Raw genomic sequence first — 20511 nt, forward strand, 5'->3', positions numbered from 1 at the left:
CTGTTTATCAAAGGTATACCTGCACTGGCATCTTTATCACAGCACTATTCACAATAGCAAAGATACAAAATCAATCTAAGTGTCCATCAAAAGATGAATAAAGGAGATGTAGTATATACACACGATGGATTATTTGGCCGCCAAAAAAATGAAATGCCATTTGCAGCAACATGGATGAACTGGAGGTTGTTACGTGAAACAAGCCAGGCGCAGAAAAACAAACACTGGGCCGGGAGTGGTGGCTCTTGCTTGTAATCCAAGCACTTTGGAAGGCTGAGGCAGGAGGATCACTTGAGGCCACGAGTTCAAGACAAGCACTACGTGTTCTCGTTCATATGTGGGAACTAAAAAAGTTGATCTTATGGGGGTAGAGAGTAGAATGACAGATACCAGAGTCTGAGAAATGTGTGTGGGTGCGTGGGGGAGGAATAAAGAGGAAGGTTAGTGGGCACGAACATACAATTAGATAGAAGGAATGAGTTCTAATATTTGATAGCAGAGTAGGGTAACTATAGTTAGCACTGTATTGTATATTTCACAATAGTTAGAAGAGAGGACTTGAAATGTTCCCAATACATAGAAATGATAAATACTCCAGGTGATGGACACCCCCAAATACTCTGACTTGATCATTACACATTCTATGCATGTAACAAAATATTACATATTCTCATAAATATGTACAAGTATTATGTATCAGTAAAAATAAGATGACAGCACATTCTAATATACCAATGTTCACAATAAATGTAAATATGCTTAACTTGCTAACTAGTAAAAGAGATTGCCAGTTTGGATGAAATTTAAAAGCTATAAACTATTTTCAACAGATATGGCTAAAATGACAGAAAGTTTGAAAATAAAAGGATAGAGGAAAAAGTATATATCAGGTAAATACTAACCACGAGCATGCTGGTGTCACTCTATGACTATCAGACAAAAGACACATTAAAATAAAAAGTGTTGTAAGAGTTAATAAGGATCAAGCAAATATAAAATCAGCAAAGATATGGAAAATTTAAGCAATACAGTTAACAAGCTTGATCTAATGGCATGTATAGAAGTTTTCATCCAACAATGAGAGCACACATATTCTTCTCAAGCACATATGGAATATTTACAAAACTTGATGTCATACTCGGCCATTAAAATAAATTTAAATTAATTTCACATAGTATATGCACCAAATTCTTGGACCACAAAGCAACTGAGTTAAACATTTAGAATAAAAAGGTAAATATAAATATTTATCTACATTCCCATATTTGTACATTTAAAACCACACTTTTAAATAACTGAAATATTGAAGAAAGCACAGAGAAATTTCAAAATATTTAGAAGCAAATGATAATTAAAACATTACCTCTATACCAAAACTACAGGCAACAAAAGAAAAAATAGATAGATTGGACATCAAAATTAAAAACCTGTATGTATCAAAGGCTACAGTCAACAGAGTGAAAAGGCAACCCATAGAATAGGAGCAAATATTTGTAAATCATCAACCCGACAGAGGTTAACATTCAGAATATATAAAGAACTCCTATGACTCAACAACAACAACACCTGATTTAAAAATGAGCCAAGAACTTGAACAGATATTTCTCAAAGATGAGCAAATGGCTAATAAGCACATGAAAAGATGTTCAAAGTCATTAATCATTAAGGGCATGCAAATCAAAGTTGCCATGAGATACTACCTCACACCCATTAGGAAGGCTACTACCAGGAAAACTAAAAAAAAAACTAAACAAAAAGAAAACTCCAGAAAATAACAAGCTGGCAAGGATTTAGAAAAGTTGGAACCCTTGTGATAGAGGCTGCATCATTTTACATTCCCACAACTGTGTGTGTGTGTGTGTGTGTGTGTGTGTGTGTGTGTGTATGTATGTGTGTGTAGATATATATGTATACACACAAAATGAAATATTATTCAGCCTCAAAACGGAGGGAAATTCTGACATATGCTACAACATGGATGGACCTTAAGGGCATTCTGCTAAGTGAAGTAAGCCCATCACAAAATGACAAATACTGTATGTTTCTACTTATATGTTGTACATAGAAAGTTAATTTCATAGAGATTAGCATAGAATGAGGGTGCCAGAGGCTGGGGGGAGAAGAGAATGGAGACTTATTATTTAACAAGTATAAAGTTTTGCAAGATAAAAAGAGTTTTGGAGATGGATGGTGGTGATTGTTGTACAACAATGAGAATGCACTTATTATCAGCAATACTTTTAATAAGTTCACTTAAAATGGTTAAGATAGTAAATTTTTATATTATATATATTTTGCCATAAATAAAAATAAAATTTAAAAAACCTCACTACCAATCAAAACCTGTGAGATGCAGCAAAAACAGAGCTTCTAGTGGCATAGTGTAGACTTAACATTTATTTTAGAAATACAGGGAGGCTAAAACTTAAAGCTAAGTGTCTCATTTAAGAAGTCAGGAGGAGGAACAAAATAAACACAAAGAAAGGGAAAGGAGATCATAAGAAAGAGCTAAAATAGATGAAATAGAAAATAGAGAACTAGTTAAGAGCAGTCAACAGAGACAAAAGATGATTCCTGACAAGACTAACAAAATAGAGAAATCTATGGGGAATTGAAAAGAAAAAAATGCATAATACTGTAAATTAAAAGGGGACACAATTACAGATACAGCAGAGATTTAAAAGATGATAATAAGAATAATAGATTCATACAAATAAATTTGAAAAGTCAGATAAAATGGATGGATTCTAAATAAAAGTACTTCAAATTTTAAGAAATAGAAAGCAACATTAGCATTACAAGTGATCAATAAATCAAAGCAGTAATTTTATCTTCCCATAAGAAAACTTCAGGCCTATATGCTTTATAGATGAAATCTATCTAGCATTTGAGGAAAAGATCATTCTAATCTTATTCAAATACTTCCAAAAACCAGAAAAAGAGGGACTACTTCCAAATATATTTCTATGAAGCTAGTATAATTTTGAAAACCTAACAAGGATAGTAAAGGAATGAAAAATTATGGGACCATTTCACTTATAAATATAGAAGCAAGAATCCTAAACAAAATATTAATAAACCAAATCTAGTAATGCATAAAAGGATAATATACTGTAGTCAAGTTAGGTTTCTCATAGGAATGCAAGGATTGGTTAACATTAGAAAATTCAATGGTTAAGAAGGCTGAAGACAATATGCATTTCACAAAAGAGGATATACATACAGCTAATAACATATAAAGAAATGCTCAACTTCATGAGTGTCCAGGGAAATGCAATGCTAGACCACTATGAAATACTATTTTATACTAAAAAATTATTAACAAAAAAATTTTTTTTGAGACAAGGTCTTGGTCTGTCATTTAGGCTGGAGTGCAGTGACATGATCACAGCTCCCTGCAGCCTCAGACTCCTGGGCTCAAGTGATCCTCCCACCTCAGTCTCCTGAATAGCACCACAGGTGCACACCACCATGACTGGCTAATTTTCATTTTTAAAAAATTTTTTGGTGGAGATGAGATCTCACTATGTTGCCCAGGCTGGTCTTGAATTCCTGGGCTGAAGCAATCCTCCTGACTTGGCTTCCCAAAGTGCTGGGATTACAGGCGTGAGTCACTGCACCTGGCCAACAAAAAACTTTTAAGTTTAACAACATTCAGAGTTAGATAAATTGTGCATCAATGGGATCTCTTATTCATTGCTTGTGGGAATATAATTGGTGTGAGTATTTTGGAAAGCCAATTTGGAATTTTCTTTTCAAAGTTGAATGCCCACATATCTTAGGGCCTAACAATTCCATTCCTAGGTATATACCCAAGAGAAACTTTTGTAATAAGTCTCAGGAGACATGTGTAAGAATGTTCATAATAACACTGTTCACAAAAGTAAAAAACAAAGAAGAAAAACAAAAACTGGAAAAAGCCCTGATGGCATCAAGGGGATGGATAAACTGTGATATATTTACCCCAAAGAATATGTGACAACCCATTGAGCACAATGCTCAATGGAAAAGCAAGCTCTAAAAGCCTATACACTAAACCAGTTTTATAAACTTCAACAACAACAAACAACAAAAACAAAGCAGAGAGTGGATTCTGGGAAGATGGTGGAGTAGGAAGCACCAGGAATCTATATCCCCACCTGGACAACAACTGCACTGGTATAATCTGTCTGCTGTAATTATTTTGGAACTCTACAGTCTATTAAAAATTTGCATCTTCCAGGGGAGGTCTTGGATGGTAAACTGCAGTTAATTTATGTTTATTTTAGCTTTTAGCACAGTAGCAGCTACCCATGCGCCAGCCCCGTGCCGGGCCGGTGTGCATGTGTTCTTGGAGCAGTTTACACAGCTTGTAGGAGCCAGGGTGTCCTTCAAATATTGAGGTTCTATGCTCTGATTGCTGATTGCTGCTTCTGATCACAAAAGTGCAAATAAAGAAGTGTCTGGGCATTGTTATACTTCCTCCCATTGTTGCAAACCCCTCTTCCTCTGACTGAAGTTATTTTCAGGATATTTAAAGGGCCAGTGATCATTTTCCCCTTCATTTTCTTCTTTTTCTGCTTTTGTGAGCCAGACATTAAAAACTAAAACATTCAAAAACAACTGCATATACGGAGGAAATTAGAAAGTGACCATGCATACCCAGAATAAGGCTTAGAAAAGACCTGAGAAGACCTTAAGTTTACACCTCAGGCTGAGCCTCAGCACAGAGGCAGCCTACAACAATTTTTAAAAAATAACAAAAACCGGAAACTCTAGAGAAGGAGGAGGGTATGATTTCCAGAGCTACCATACAAATGTCCAATTCAAATGTAAATTGAAATGTCCACTTTTTAACAAAAAATTACAAGGCATACAAAAAGGAAAGTGTGACCCATTCAGAGGGAAAAAATAAACCAACAAAAACTATCTCTGAAAAATATCTGATGGTAGATCTACCAAGCAAAGACTTTACAACTGTCTTCAAGACATACAAAGAACTAAAGAAAGATGTAGAAAAAGTCAAGAAACAATATATGAATGAAACGAAAATATCAGTAAAGAGATGAGAAATCTAAAAGTAAATTTAAAATTATTCTGGAGCTGAAAATATAGTAACTGAAACTTTAAAATCCACCAGAGGGCTTCAAAGGCATATTTGAGAAGGTGGAAGAGAGAATCAGTGAAATTGAAGATAGGACAATGGAAATCATTGAGTTTAAGGGACAGAAAGGAAAAAGCTTAAAGAAAAGTGAACGGAGTCTAAGAAAACTATAGGAAAATATCAAGCTGACAAACATATGCATTGTGAGAGTCTCAGAAGGAGAAGAGTGACAGAAATTTTGAAGAAATGATGAGAGAACATTTGAAGAAATAATGGCTGAAAACTCCTCAAATTTGATGAAGGACATGAATATAAATATCCAAGTATGAACTCTAAGTAAAATCAACTCAAAGAGATCCACACTGAGGAGACACATTATAATCAAAAGTTCAAAAGGCAAAGATAAAGAGGGAAGCTTAAAAGTTGCAACTGAGAAGGGACTCTTCATATACAGCGGACTATCAATAAAATAATCAGTAGATTTCTCATCAGAAATTTTGCAGGCCAGAGTTGATGGGCTGATATATTCAAAGTGCTAAAAGAGAATTTAAACAAGCTCATCAACCAAGAATCCTCTATCTGGCAAAACTATCTTTCAAAAGTGAGAGAGAAATTAAGACATTCCTAGATTTTAAAATGCTGAAGGAGTTTATTGCTAGTAGACTTGCCCTGTAAGAAATGCTCAAGGGAGTCCTGCAGGGTGAAATGAAAGGACACTAGACAGTAACTTGAAGCCATATTTAAAAAATAAAGGTCTCATAAAGGAAAATACATGAGCAATTATAATAGCTAGTATTATTGTAACACTGATTTTAACTTTACTGCTTGTTTTCTGCATGATTTAAGAGACTAATACATTTTACAAAGCCAGTACTAGTCTGAAAGCTAGTATTATTGTAACATAAAATTTTGTTTTCTACATAATTTAAGAGACTAATGCATTCAAAAGAATTGTTAAGACAGGGAGAGAGAGCAAGATGGCTGAATAGAAGCCTCCACCAGTCGTCTTCCCCAAAGGAACACCAAATTTAACAACAATCTGCACAAACAAAGCATCTTCATAAGAGGCAAAAATCAAATAAGCAAAAACAGTACCTGATTTTAACTTCGTATCACTGAAAGAGGCATTGAAGAGGTTATACAAAACAGTCTTGAATTGTTGATGCTACCCATGCCAAACCCCCTTCAGTGGCCACACGGCACAGACAGAGAATCTAAGTTCTTGGGAGGGGGAAGATGCAGTGATTTGTGGGACTTTGCCTTGGAACTCAGTGCTGCCAACTCCAGGCAGAACTCAGATGGTGCCCACAGAGGGAGGCTAGCCAGACAGGAATCGCCCATCCCAGCAGCCAGAACCTGAGTTTTGGCAAGCCTCACCATCATGGGCTAAAAGTGCCCTGGGGTCCTAAATAAACTTGAAAGGCAATCTAGGCCACAAGGAATGCAACTCGTAGGCAAGTTCTAGTGCTCTGCTGGGCTTGGAGCCAGTGGACTTGGGGGGACACACAACCTAGTGAAATACCAGCTGGGGCAGCCAAAGGAGTGCTTTGTGTTACTCCACCCTTAACCCCAGGCAGCAGAGCTTGTAGCTCCAAAAGAGACCCCTTCCTTCCACTTGAGAAGATGAGAGGGTAAAGAGCACTTTGTCTTGCAACTTGGATACCAGCTCAGCCACAGTAGGGTAGAGCATTGGGCAGAGTCCTGAGACCCCCTTTCCAGGCCCTAGCTGCTGGATGACATTTCTAGACACACTCTGGTCTACAAGGGAACCTGCTGCATTGAAGGGAAGAGCTCAGTCCTTGGCAAGATTAATCACTGGCTAACCAAAGAGCCCTTGGGCCCTGAATAATCAGCAGTGGTAATCAGGTAGTACACACTGTGGGCCTTGAGTTAGACTCTGAGACATGCTGGCTTCAGGTGTGACCCAGCACATTCACAGCTGTGGTGGCTATGAGGAGAGACTCAGAGAGAAAAGCAGAGGGAAGCATAAAGGGGACTTTGTCTTGTAGCTTAGGCATCAGCTTGGCCACGGTGGGGGCAGAGCAAAAAGTGGGCTGTTAGAGTCCCTGATTCCAGGCCCTGGGTCTTGGGCAGCACTTCTGGACCTACCCTGGGCTAGAGGGGAGTCCACTGCCTTGAAGGATGAGTCCCACAAACTGACTGAAGAGCCCTTGGGCCTTTAAGTGAATATTGGCAGTAGCCTGGCAGTACCTCCTGTGGGCCTGCGGTGGCAGTGGACACGAGGAGTGACTCTTCTGCCTGGGGAAAGGGTAGGGAAGAGTGGAAGAGACTTTGGTGGTTAGAGTACCAGCTCAGCTGCAGTAGAATAGAGCACCAGGTAGATTTCTAAGGTTTATGACTCCAGGTTCTGGCTCCTGGACTGCATCTATGGGCCTGCCCAGGATCCGGGGGAGCTTGCACTCCTGAAGGGAAGGACACAAGCCTGGCTGGCTTCACCACCTGCTGATCATAGAGCCTTAGGGCCTTGAGTGAGCATAGGCGATAGCCAGGTAGCAGTTACAGTGGGTTTTGGGAGAGACCCTGTGCTGCACTGGTTTCAGGTCTGATCCAGCATATTCCCAGTGATGGTGGATACAGGGATGCTTGCATCACCCCTCCTCCAGCTCCACGCAGCTCAACAGAGACAGAGACAGAGAGAGACTTTGTTTGTTTGGGAGAAAGTAAGGGAAGATAACAAATCTCTGCCTGATAATGGAGATAATTCTTTCAGATCTTATCCAAGAACACAAAAAATGGTACTTCTACAAGTCTACAAGAACCACAGTGTTACTGGGCTTGAGGTATTCCCTAATGCAGAGATGGCTGTAGTGACCAAACACTTAGATCGCAACACCCAAGTCCCTTTGAATACCTAGAAAGCCTCCCCAAGATGGATGGATACAAGCATTCATTCTTCACAGCCCAGACTATGAAGATTATAATAAATACCTAACTCTCCAATGCCCAGACACTGAAGAACATCCACAAGCATCAAGACCATCCAAGAAAACATGATCTCCCCAAACAAATTAAATAAGCCACCAGAGAGCAATCTGAGAGAGAGAGAGAGAGAGAGACAGACCGAGAGTGAGAGAGAGAGAGAGGTGACCTTTCAGACAGAGAATTAAAAATAGCTGTTTTGGGAAAACTCAAAGAAATTAAAGATAACATGGAGAGGAATTCAGAATCCTATCAGATAAATTTAATAAAGAAATTGAGGCCAGGCACGGTGGCTCACGCTTGTAATCCCAGCACTTTGGGAGGCTGAGGCGGGTGGATCACGAGGTCAGGAGATCGAGACCACGGTGAAACCCCATCTCTACTAAAAATACAAAAAATTAGCCGGGCGTGGTGGCGGGTGCCTGTAGTCCCAGCTACTCGGAGAGGCTGAGGCAGGAGAATGGCGTGAATGCGGGAGGCGGAGCTTGCAGTGAGCCGAGATCGCGCTGCTGCACTCCAGCCTGGGTGACAGAGCGAGACTCTGTCTCAAAAAAAAAAAAAAAAAGAAATTGAAATAATTGAAAAGAATGAAGCAGAAATTTTGAAGTTGAAAAATGCGACTGAGGCGGGGTCTGTGGCTCACACCTGTGATCCCAGCACTTTGAGAGGCTGAGGCAGGCGGATCACTTAAGCTAAGGAGTTCAAGACCACCTTGGCCAACATGATGAAACCCTGTCTTTACTAAAGAAATACAAAAATTAGCCAGGTGTGGTGGCATGCACCTGAAGTCCCAGCTACTTGGGAGGCTAAGGCAGGAGAATTGCTTGAACCCAGGTGGCACAGGTTGCAGTGAGCTGAGACCACACCACTGCACTCCAGCCTGGGCAACACAGTGAGACTCTGTCTAAAAAAAATAAATTAAAAAAAAAAAAGAAATGTGACTGGCAAACTGAAGAATGCATCAGAATTTCTTAATAGCAGAACTGACCAAGCAGAAGAAAGAATTAGTGAGCTTGAAGACAGGCTATTTGAAAACATACAGTTAGAGGAGACAAACAGAAAAAAAGATTTTTTAAAATTGTAGCATGCCTACAAGGTTTAGAAGGTAGCCTCAAAAGAGCAAATCTAAGAGTTATTGGCCTTAAAGAGGAGATAGACAGAGAGAGAGACAGACTGGGGTAGAAAGTTTATTCAAAAGAATACTAATGGAGAGCTTCCCAAACCCAGAAAAATATATCAATATTCAAGCACAAGAAGGTTACCAAGCAGATAGAACACCAAGCAGATTTAACCCAAAGTTGACTACTTCAAGGCATTTAATAATCGAACTCCCAAAGGTCAAGGATAAAGAAAGGATACTAAAAACATCAGGAGAAAAGAAACAACATAAAATGGAGCTCCAATATGTTTGACAGCTGACTTTTCAGTGGAAACCTTACAGTCCGGGAGAGAGTAAAATGACATATTTAAAGTTCTGAAGGAAGAAACAACTTTTACCCTAGAGTATTATACCCCCAAAAAAATCCTTCAAACAAGAAGGAGAAATAAAGACTTCCCAGATAAACAGAAGCTAAGGGATTTCATCAACACCAGACCTGTCCTACAATAAATGCTAAAGGAAGTTCTTCAATCTGAAAGAAAAGGACATTAACGAGCAATAAGAAATCATCTGAAGGTACAAAACTCAATGGTAATAGTAACTACATAGAAAAACACAGACTATTTTAACACTATAATGGTGGTATATAAACCATTAATATCTTAAGTAGAAAAACAAAAAGATAAGCTGATCAAAAATAGTAACTACAACTTTTCAAGACATAGACAGGTCACAAACAGTTAAAAAGCAGAGGGACAAAGTTAAAATGTAAAGTTTTTATTAGTTTTCTTTTTGCTTGTTTGTTAGTTTGTTTTTAGATTTGTTTGTCATTGGCAAAAACATTTTTAAAAACCTAAAAACAAACAAACAAACAAAAATACACCAAGACTAATGATCTGTTGCCTACAAGAAACACCCTTCTACTGTAAAGACACATATAGACTGAAAATAAAGGAATGGAAAAAGATATTCAATGCAACATGAAACCAAAAAAAGAGCAGGAGCAGTTATACTTACATCAGACAAAATAGATTTCAAGACAAAAACTATAAAGAGAGACAAAGAATGTCATTAGATAATGATAAACAGGTTAATCCAGCAAGAGGATATAACAATTGTAAATATATATGCACCCCACACTGGAGCACCCAGATATATAAAGCTAATATTATTAGAACTAAACAGAGAGATAGACCCCAATACATAACAGCTGGAGACTTCAACACCCCACTTTCAGCATTGGACAAATCATCCAGAGAGAAAATCAACAAAGAAACATCATACTTAACCTGCACTCTGGGCCAAATAGACTTAATTGATATTTACAGAACATTTCCCTCAATGGCTACAGAATACAAATTATTTTCAGCACGTGGATCATTCTCAAGGATAAAGTATATTTAGGCCAGAAAATAAGTCTTAAAACATTTCAAAAATTGAAATAACATAAAGTATTTTCTGTGATCACAATGGAATAAAACTAGAATTCAACAAGAAGAGGAATTTTGAAAACTATACAGAAACATGGAAATTAAACAATATGCTCTAGAATGATCATTCAGTCAATGAAGAGATTAAGAAGGAAATTGAAAAGTTTCTTGAAACAATGATAATGAAACACAACATACTAAAACCTATGGGATACAGCAAAAGCAGTACTAAGATGGAAGTTTAAAAGCAGTACTAAGATGGAAGCTTTAAGTGTCTACATCAAGAAAGTAGAAAATCTTTAAATAATCTAACAATACATCTTGAAGAACTAGAAAAACAAAAGCAAAGCAAACCAAAAGTTAGTAGAAGAAAAGAAATAATAAAGATCAAACAGAAATAAGTGAAATTGAATTGATAAAAAAACAAAGATCAGTGAAATAAAAAGTTGGTTTTTAAAAAAGATTAACAAAATTGACAAACCTTTAGCCCCACTAAGAAAAAAAGAGAGAAGACTCAAATATATAAAATCATAGATGAAAAAAGAGACATTACAACTGATACCACAGAAATTCAAAGGATCATTAGAGGTTACTATGAGCAAGTACATGCCAATAAATTGGAAAACCTAGAAGAAATGAATAAATTCCTAGACACATACAACCTACTAAGATTGAACCATGAAGAAATCCAAAACCTGAACAGATCAATAACAAGTAATGCTATTGAAGTCATTATAAAAAGTCTCTCAGCAAAGTAAAGGCTGGGACCTGATGGCTTCAGAATTGCTGATAATTTTACCAAAAATTTAAAAAAAGAACTGAAACTGATACCAATCCTACTCAAACTATTATGAAAAATAGAGGAGGAGGAAATACTTCCACACTCAGTACACAAGGCCAGCATTATCCTGATACTGAAACCCAACAAAGACATATCAAAACAAAAACCAACCAAACAAAAAACCTACAGGCCAATATCCCTGAAGAGCATTGATGCAAAAATCCTCAATAAAAACACTAGCAAACTGAATATAGCAATACATTAAAAAGATCATTCATCATGACTAAGAGGGATTTATTCCATGCAAAGATGGTTCAACAAATGCAAATCAGTCAATATAATACATCTTACCAACAGAAAGAAGGAAAAAAACTGTGTGATCATTTCAATTTATTCAGAATAAGCATTTGATAAAATTCAACATCTCTTCATGGTAAAAACCCTAAAAAAACTGGGTATACAAGGAACATACCTCAACATAATAAAAACCATATGCAACAGACCCACAGCTAGTATCATATTAGATGGGGAAAGACTGAAAGCCTTTCCTCTAAGATTTGGAACAAGACAAGGATGTCCACTTTCACCACCATTATTCATTATTCAACATAGTACTAAAAGTCCTACCCAGAGCAATCAGACTAAAGAAAAAAAATTAAGGGACTCCAAATTAGAAAGGAATAAGTCAAATTATCCTTGTTTGCAGATAATATGATCTTATATTTGGAAAAACCTAAAGACTCCACCAAAAAACTATTAGAACTGATAAACAAACTCAAAGTTGCAGGAGACAAAGTCAATATACAAAAATCAGTAGCATTTCTATATGCCAACAGCAAACAATCTGAAAAAGAAATCAAGAAAGTAATCCCATTTACAATAGCCACAAATAAAATAAAAGACCTGGAAATTAATTTCACCAAAAAAGTGAAAGGTCTCTATAAGGAAAATTATAAAATATTGATGCAAGAAATTGAAGATGACACAAAAAATGGAAAGATATTCCATGTTCATGGATTGGAAGAATTAATATAGTTAAAATGTCCATACTACCCAAAGCAATCTACACAATCAACGCAATCCCTATCAAAATACCAACGACATTCTTCACAGATATAGAAGAAACAATTCAAAAATGTATATGGAAACAAAAAAGACCCAGAAGAGCCAAATGTATCCTCAGCAAAAAGAGCAAAACTGGAGGAATAACATTACCTGACTTCAAATTATGCTACAGAGCTATAGTAACCAAAACAGCATGGCACTGGCATAAAAACAGACACATAGATCTATGGAACAGAATAGAGAATGCAGAAATGAATCCATACATCTACAGTGAACTCACTTTCTACAAAGGTGCCAAGTACACACATTGGGGAGAGGATAGTCTCTTCAATAAATGGTGCTGAGAAAATTAAATATTCATATGCAGAAGAATGAAACTAGACTCCTATCGCTCACCATACACCAAAATCAAATCAAAATGGATTACATACTTAAATCTAAGACCTCAAACTATGAAACTACTAAAAGAAAACATTGGGGAAACTCTCCAGGACATTGAACTGGGCAAGGATTTCCTGAGTAATACCCCACAAGCAGATGCAACCAAAGCAAACACTGATAAATGGGATCGCATCAAGTTAAAAAGCTCCTGCACAGCAAAAGAAACAATCAACAAAGTAAACAGACAAAGCACAGAATGGGAGAAAATATTTGCAAACTCCTGTCCATCTGAGAAGGGATTAATAACCAAAATACATAAGAAGCTCAAACAACTCTATGGGGAAACAAAATAAAATAATCTGATTTTTAAATGGGAAAAAATCTGAATGTATATGTCTCAAAAGAAGAAAGACAAATGGCAAACAGGTATATATAAAGATGCTCAACATAATTGATTATCAGAGAACTACAAATCAAAACTACAATGAGATATCATCTCACCCCAATTAAAATGGCTTATATCCAAAAAACAGGCAATTACAAATGCTGGCAAGGACTTGGAGAAACTCATACACTCATATGCTGTTGATAAGAATGTAAATTAGTACAACCACTATGGAGAACAGTTTTGAGGTTCCTCAAAAAACTAGAAATAGAGCTACCATATGATCCAGCCATCCCACTGCTAGGTATCTACCTAAAAGAAAGAAAATCAGTATATTGAAGAGATATCTGCACTCCCATGTTTACTGCAGAACTATTTACAATAGCCAAGATTTGTAAACAATCTAAATGTCCATCAACATTAGATGAATGGATAAAGAAAATGTGGTACATGTATACAATGGAGTGCTATTCAGCCATAAAGAGAATGAGATTCTGTCATTCGACAATATGAATGGAACCAGAGGCCACTATGTTAAGTGAAATAAGTCAGGTACGTAAAGAAACTTCACGTCTCACTTATTTGTGGGGGCTAAAAATTAAAACAACTGAACCCATAGACATAAAATTAGAATAATAGCTACCAAAGGCTGGGAAGGGTAGTGATGGGGTTGGGGAGAAGTGGGATGGTTAATGGGTACAAAAAATAGAAAGAATGGATAAGATCTAGTATTTGATAGCAAAACAGGGTAACTATAGTTAGTAATAATTTAATTTTACATTTTAAAATAACTAAAAGAGTATAATTGGATTGCCTGTAACACAAAGAATAAATGCTTGAGGCAATGGATATCCCATTTGCCCTGATATGATTATTACACATTGTATGCCTATGTCAAAATATCTCATATACCCCATAAATTATACACATACTGTATACCTACAAAAATTAAAAATTAAAACAAGAATTATTAGTTTGTGGTTTTGGGCACACAATGTATAAAGAAGGAATTTTGTGACATCAACAACCAAAAGGGGTAGATACAGAGCTGTAAAGGAGCCGAGTTTTTGTATGTTATTGAAGTTAAGCTGTTATAAATCCAAATTAGAATGTTATAATTTTAAGATGTGAAATGTAATCCCTCTGGTAACCAGAAACAAAATAACTATAGAATACATATAAAAGGAAATGAGAAAGAAAATTAAATGTTTCCCTATAAAAAATCAACTAAACATAAAAGAAGACAGTAATGCAGAAAATGAGGGACAAAAAAGCTTAAGGCTTATAGAAAACAAATAGCAAAATAACAGAAATAAGTCCCTCAACAGTAATTACTTTAAATATAAATGGATTAAACTTTCCAATCAAAACACAGAGGTTGGCAGAATGGATAAAAACATAAAACTAGCAAGCAAAACTCAGGAGCATATTAAAAGGATTACACACCATAACCAAATAGGACTTATTCTTGGAATGCAAGGATGGTTCGACATATGAAAATTGATCAAGGTAATATACACATTAACATAATGAACATAAAAAATTCCATGGCCATCTCAATGGATGCATAAAAAGCATTTCACAAAATTCAACATCCTTTGATGACAAAAACATTTTAAAAAACTAGCAATAGAATGAAACTGATATAAAAATCATATATGGAAAATCACATCCCAAATATCATACTCAATGGTGAAAGACTAGAAACTTTTTCTCTATCATCAAAAACAAGACCAGGATGTCCACTTTTGCCGCTTCTACTCAACATAGTATTGGAGATTTTAGCTAGAGCAATTAGGCATATAAAAGAAACAAATCGCATTCAAACTGGAAAGAAAGAAGTAAAATTATGTCTGTTCACAGATGATCTCATATGTAGAATGCTCTAAAGATTCCACAAAAAAATGTTAATTCTAATAAATAAATTCAGCAAAGTATCAGGGGACAAACTCAACACACAAAAATCAGTTGCATTTCTATACATTAACAGTGAACAATCTGAGATGATCTCATATGTAGAATGCTCTAAAGATTCCACAAAAAACTGTTAATTCTAATAAATAAATTCAGCAAAGTATCAGGGGACAAACTCAACACACAAAAATCAGTTGCATTTCTATACATTAACAGTGAACAATCTGAGAAATTATTTTTAAAAATCCTATTTATGATAACATCAAAAAGAATAAAATACTTAGGAATTAACCAATGAGGTGAAAGATGTGTACAGTGAAAACTATGAAACACTGCTGAAAGAAATTAAATAATGGAAACACATTCCATATTCATGGACTGAAATAGTTAATATTGTTAAGATGTCAGTACTGCCCAAGGTGGTCTACTGATTCAATGCAATCCCTATTAAAATCTCAAAGAGCAAGAGAAACTCATTCTAAAGTTTATATGGAACTCAAGAAACCCCAAACAGCCCAAACAATCTGGGGGGAAAGAAAAACTGATGGAGGCACACTTCCTGATTTTTAAGTTACTGAAAAGCTACAGTAATCAAAACAGCATGGTACTGGCATAAAGAAGGGCATATAAACCAATGAAATAGGATAAAAATCCCAGAAACAAACCCTCACATGTATGATTAAATGATTTTTGACAAGAGTACCAAGATCATTCAATGGAAGAAAGGCAGTCTTTTCAACAAATGCTGCTGGGGCAACTGTATATCCACATGCAAAAAAGTGAGGTTGAACTCTTACCAAATACCATATACCAAAATAACTAAAAACAGAAATGTAAGACCTAAAACTATAAAACTCCTGTTAGAAAACATAGGGGAAACACTTTATGACATTAGAGTTGGCAGTCATTTCTTGGATATGACACCAAAGGCATAGGCAACAAAAGATAAAATAATCAAATTGGATTTCAGAAAAAATTTAAAAGTTTGTTCATCAAAAGACAATACGAACAGAGTAAAAAGGCAGCCCACAGAATGGGAGAAATTATTTGCAAATCACATATCTGATAAGGGATGAATATTCAGAATATATAGATAACTCCTAAAACTCGACAACAATAAAAATGGTGCAATTCAAAATAGAATGGCCTCTCTCTACTGACTGATGCGTTCACATCTGGACTGTGTTGTTTACATATAAGTTGGTGTCTCTGGAAGCCCTGATGTGGCAGGAATATTTACAGGAATTCCACCCTGGAGTAGACAGGAGGGGCATGTGAGCTGCAGCATGGAAGAAGGATAAACCTATTCATTGAAGCTCCAGAGAACTGAAAGAGCCACAATAGCTAGCTGTGAATTCTGGCAGAGGAACACAATGCCAACTATGGGAACTGCAGGAGCTCTGAGGTCCCTTTGCACTCCAAGAGAGAGACTGACTTTCCAGCCTGTGGGCACAGTGGAGTCCTCTCGGGCCTTTCTGGTTTCCTGTTTCAGAAAAGTGGGATAACTTTCAGACTTCCTGGACTGTGTGCTAAACTATAAAAATGGGTTGGGGTGAAATGGAGAGCTGACTTATTTTAAATAGGAATCAAAAAGAGGTAGAACTCTTGGAAACTTTGTGCTCTGTGTTTTCTATTTTTATTGATAGACTCTATTAAGTTGGCCACTAGCCACAGAGTGTGGTATGTGCCATTTTCCGGATTGCTGTTGAACACTCTTGACGAGTGCACCTCATTTTTCCAACTGGGACATAAAGTCCTTAAGGTAAAGAATTGTTTTATCCTTCTTTATATCTCCCAAAGTACTTTTCATGGGACAGGAGCTTCATGTGGGCATTCATTGACTGGTTTCATGGTGTTTGATGGTTTCATTCATTCATTCATTCATCCATTCATCCATTCCACAGCCCTTTAATATGTGCATATCATGCGGTGAGAAGGGCTAAAGTGTAGGCTTGGAGATGCTTTGGGATAGGAGGACCAGCCCCATTCACTGGGCACCTGAGTGCCTGGGTCCTTCTTCGATGCCCCTATTGTCTTATTTCCAGAGAAGAATCCCAGAAGGTCAGGGAGATGCAACTCCATGTCCTTACCTGGATAGATCCTGAAGAATCCAGTTGCACTGCCAAAATATTGCCAGGTCAATGTTGGGTCTCTCTGGAAGTTCTCCACAAAGACAGCATTCAAGGCTTCAGACATGTAGACTCCATTTAAAATATCTGGGTCTGAAGGGTGAGATTAGAGATTATGATCCTGTAGAACTTCTCAGGAAAGCGGTGATGATGCCTGGTGGGCGGCCTGGTGGGCGGCCTGGTGGGCAGCCTGGTGGGCGTGTCTGGTGGGTGTGTCTGGTGGGCGTGCCTGTTGGGCGTGTCTGGTGGGTGTGTCTGGTGGGTGTGCATGTTGGGTGTGCCTGGTGGGTGTGTCTGGTGGGCGTGCCTGGTGGGTGTGTCTGGTGGGCGTGTCTGGTGGGTGTGCATGTTGGGTGTGCCTGGTGGGCGTGCCTGGTGGGTGTGTCTGGTGGATGTGCCTGGTGGGCATGCCTGGTGGGTGTGTCTGGTGGGCGTGCATGTTGGGCATGCCTGGTGGGCGTGTCTGGTGGGCGTGTCTGGTGGGTGTGTCTGGTGGGTGTGCATGTTGGGTGTGCCTGGTGGGTGTGTCTGGTGGGCGTGCCTGGTGGGTGTGTCTGGTGGGCGTGTCTGGTGGGTGTGCATGTTGGGTGTGCCTGGTGGGCGTGCCTGGTGGGTATGTCTGGTGGATGTGGGTGTGCATGTTGGGTGTGCCTGGTGGGTGTGTCTGGTGGGCGTGCCTGGTGGGCATGCCTGGTGGGCGTGTCTGGTGGGCGTGTCTGGTGGCTGTATCTGGTGGGTGTGCATGTTGGGTGTGCCTGGTGGGCGTGTCTGGTGGCTGTATCTGGTGGGTGTGCATGTTGGGTGTGCCTGGTGGGTGTGTCTGGTGGGCGTGCCTGGTGGGTGTGTCTGGTGGGCGTGTCTGGTGAGTGTGCCTGAGCTGAGCGTGCCGGCTACCTTTGTTGTACACATTGGTGGGCAGCTGCACGCTGCTGATGGAGGTGTTCACGGGCAGGTTGCTGAAGTGCCCATTGGACTCCAGGAGGAACTCGGCGCCCAGCTCCACGAAGTTGCCCTTCTCGTCCCTCTCGTTGATCAGGACCGAGTTGTAATAGTCGAACTGGGGTGGACGGGTGAGGCCCACGGAGATGGCCCGAGCATAGGGACAGGCGGAGAGAGAGGAAGAGAAACGGTGCAGGTGAGAGGACGCGAGGGCCGGGGCCGGGCGGCCATCAGTGTCTACACAAGCACCAGCGGCGGCGCGCTGGGCAATGATCAGGGTGATTCGGGACAAAAATATCCAGGAGGCCAGCGTGGAGAGGCATGAGGCCGACGTTTGATGACAGTCGTCCTGACCGCTGCCTCAGTCCCCAGCTTGGTGCAGCGTGTGTTGACACGGCCGAGGCGGAGTGGAGACGGGCAGCCGCGGAGTCAAGGACAGGTAGAGACAAAGAGCCCCATCAGCCCCCTCCACTTCTCGCAGGCCAGGAAGGTCCCAGAGCCCCAGAACGGTGCCTGCGCAATCTTGGGGCCTGCAGCCTTGGCCTCAGACAGGGCCCAGGTTCCAAGTCCCCCAGGTTCCGAGTCCCGCAGCTGCCCTCGGCCTCTCCAACGCGGTGTTGGAGGGTGTGCTAGGATTGCCTCCAGCGGATCCCCGGCCCCATTTCCTCCACACGACCGGGTTCACACCTGAACACCCCCCAGGACTGCCTCACGGACATCCCCACACCAACTCCCACGCCAGGTTCCTGCACCCCACACCCGGCTCCTCCTCACGACACTGCAGCCCGCGCTGGCCTTCCACGCACACTCCCAGCCGCGTCCCTGCCCTGCTCAAGCCCTCCGCCCCTGCCTTTTCCTGCTGAGAAAGGCTCAGGCTCCTACGCTGACACCCAAGGCTCCCCCTACCCCCTCACCTAACTGTCCAAGGCCACTGTCTTCCTCACCAGCCTCTGGACACACAGGGCCCAGGTCCCACTGTTTCCTCAACCAACCTGGTGTTTGTTTATTTATATTTATTTATTTATTTATTTATTTGAGACGGAGTCTCGCTCTGTTGCCCAGGCTGGAGTGCAGTGGTGCAATCTTGGCTCACTGCAAGCTCCGCCTCCCGGGTTCACGCCATTCTCCTGCCTCAGCCTCCCGAGTAGCTGAGACTACAGGCGCCCGCCACCACGCCCGGCTAAATTTTTTGTATTTTTTTTAGTAGAGACGGTGTTTCACCATGTTAGCCAGGATAGTCTCGATCTCCTGACCTCATGATCCACCTGCCTCAGCCTCCCAAAGTGCTGGGATTACAAGCGTGAGCCACCGCGCCCGGGCGTGTTTTCTTATTTCTGTGTTTTCTTTCTGCTGTGACCAAAGGCCCCTTTTCCAGGCCCTGCCTGCCTAAATCCCCCATGATCCCTGGGCGCAGCCCCAGGCCGCCCTGTCTGCAGGAGTTTTGGGGCAGCCCTCCCCTTCTCCAGCCTGCACTCCCTGGAGGCTCCATCCACCCATCTGTAGTGACTGGTGATGTGCTTTATACCGGAGTTATTTGCACTGTGAGCTTCTTGAGCTCAAGAACAAGTTCCGATCCAGAGGCTGGCACATTGCTGTGCCTGTGAGGGGTGAGCAGTAAATGTCTATGGAATCAGTGGATCGACACCCTACCCCGCCACCCCCATATCTGGTGCTCAGGCGATCCTGGCCCTCTGGCACCAGTGCCAGGAGTGGGACTCACCACCAGGGATTCATTGAATTCGTGGTTCAGGTCGGCCTCCTCGGCAGCCTCCACCAGATTCTGAGGGATGGGAACACAGAGGTAGGGAGAATGGGTAAAAGGAGCCCAGTGGGTTTTCAGCAAGTAAAACAGTTGCTGGGTGACCCAGCAATCCCACTCCTGGGTGTATGCCCAGAAGGACTGAAAACAGGGACGCAAACAAGAACTTAGGCACAAATATTCACAGCCACACCATGCACAACAGCCAGACAGCACATACATATGGCTAAGTGAAAGCAGCCCATCGGAAGAGGCCATGCACCTGTGATCCCAACAACATGGCATTCTGGAAAAGGCAAGACTGGGGAGATAGAGAAGATAAGTGGTTGCCAGTGGTTGGAGATTTTCAGGGAAGTGAAATTCTTTTGTTTGATACTGTAATAGTGGATGCATGTCATTGCACATGTTTCCATACCCACAGAATGTACGAGAGTGAACCCTAATGTACGCTATGGACTTTGGGATAATGGAAATTCATTGATTATACCCAATCTACCATGGATGCAGGATGTTGATAGTGGGGAAGGCTGTGGCAACAGGGGATGTATGGAAACTGTACTTTCTTCTACATTTTCCTGTGAACCTAAAATGGCTCTAAAAAACAAA

At 40.0% G+C, this 20511-nt stretch overlaps 1 protein-coding gene across 3 annotated transcripts in view; it reads right to left on the reverse strand.

Annotated features, from left to right (window-relative positions):
• CACNA2D4 (calcium voltage-gated channel auxiliary subunit alpha2delta 4) overlaps positions 1-20511 on the reverse strand; it is a 131356-nt gene that overhangs the window by 101807 nt on the left and 9038 nt on the right. For all 3 annotated transcript variants that reach the window (XM_058443010.1, XM_058443008.1, XM_058443009.1), the window contains exons 4-6: positions 19867-19926; positions 18102-18264; positions 17169-17300 (exon numbers count right to left, since the gene is read on the reverse strand). In XM_058443010.1, coding sequence (XP_058298993.1) covers positions 17169-17300; positions 18102-18264; positions 19867-19926 — 355 coding nt within the window. The remainder of the gene's footprint in view (positions 1-17168; positions 17301-18101; positions 18265-19866; positions 19927-20511) is intronic.

This window comes from Hylobates moloch, unplaced genomic scaffold (genome assembly GCF_009828535.3).
Source record: "Hylobates moloch isolate HMO894 unplaced genomic scaffold, HMol_V3 SCAFFOLD_8, whole genome shotgun sequence".
In the NCBI taxonomy this organism is placed as follows: Eukaryota; Metazoa; Chordata; class Mammalia; order Primates; family Hylobatidae; genus Hylobates; species Hylobates moloch.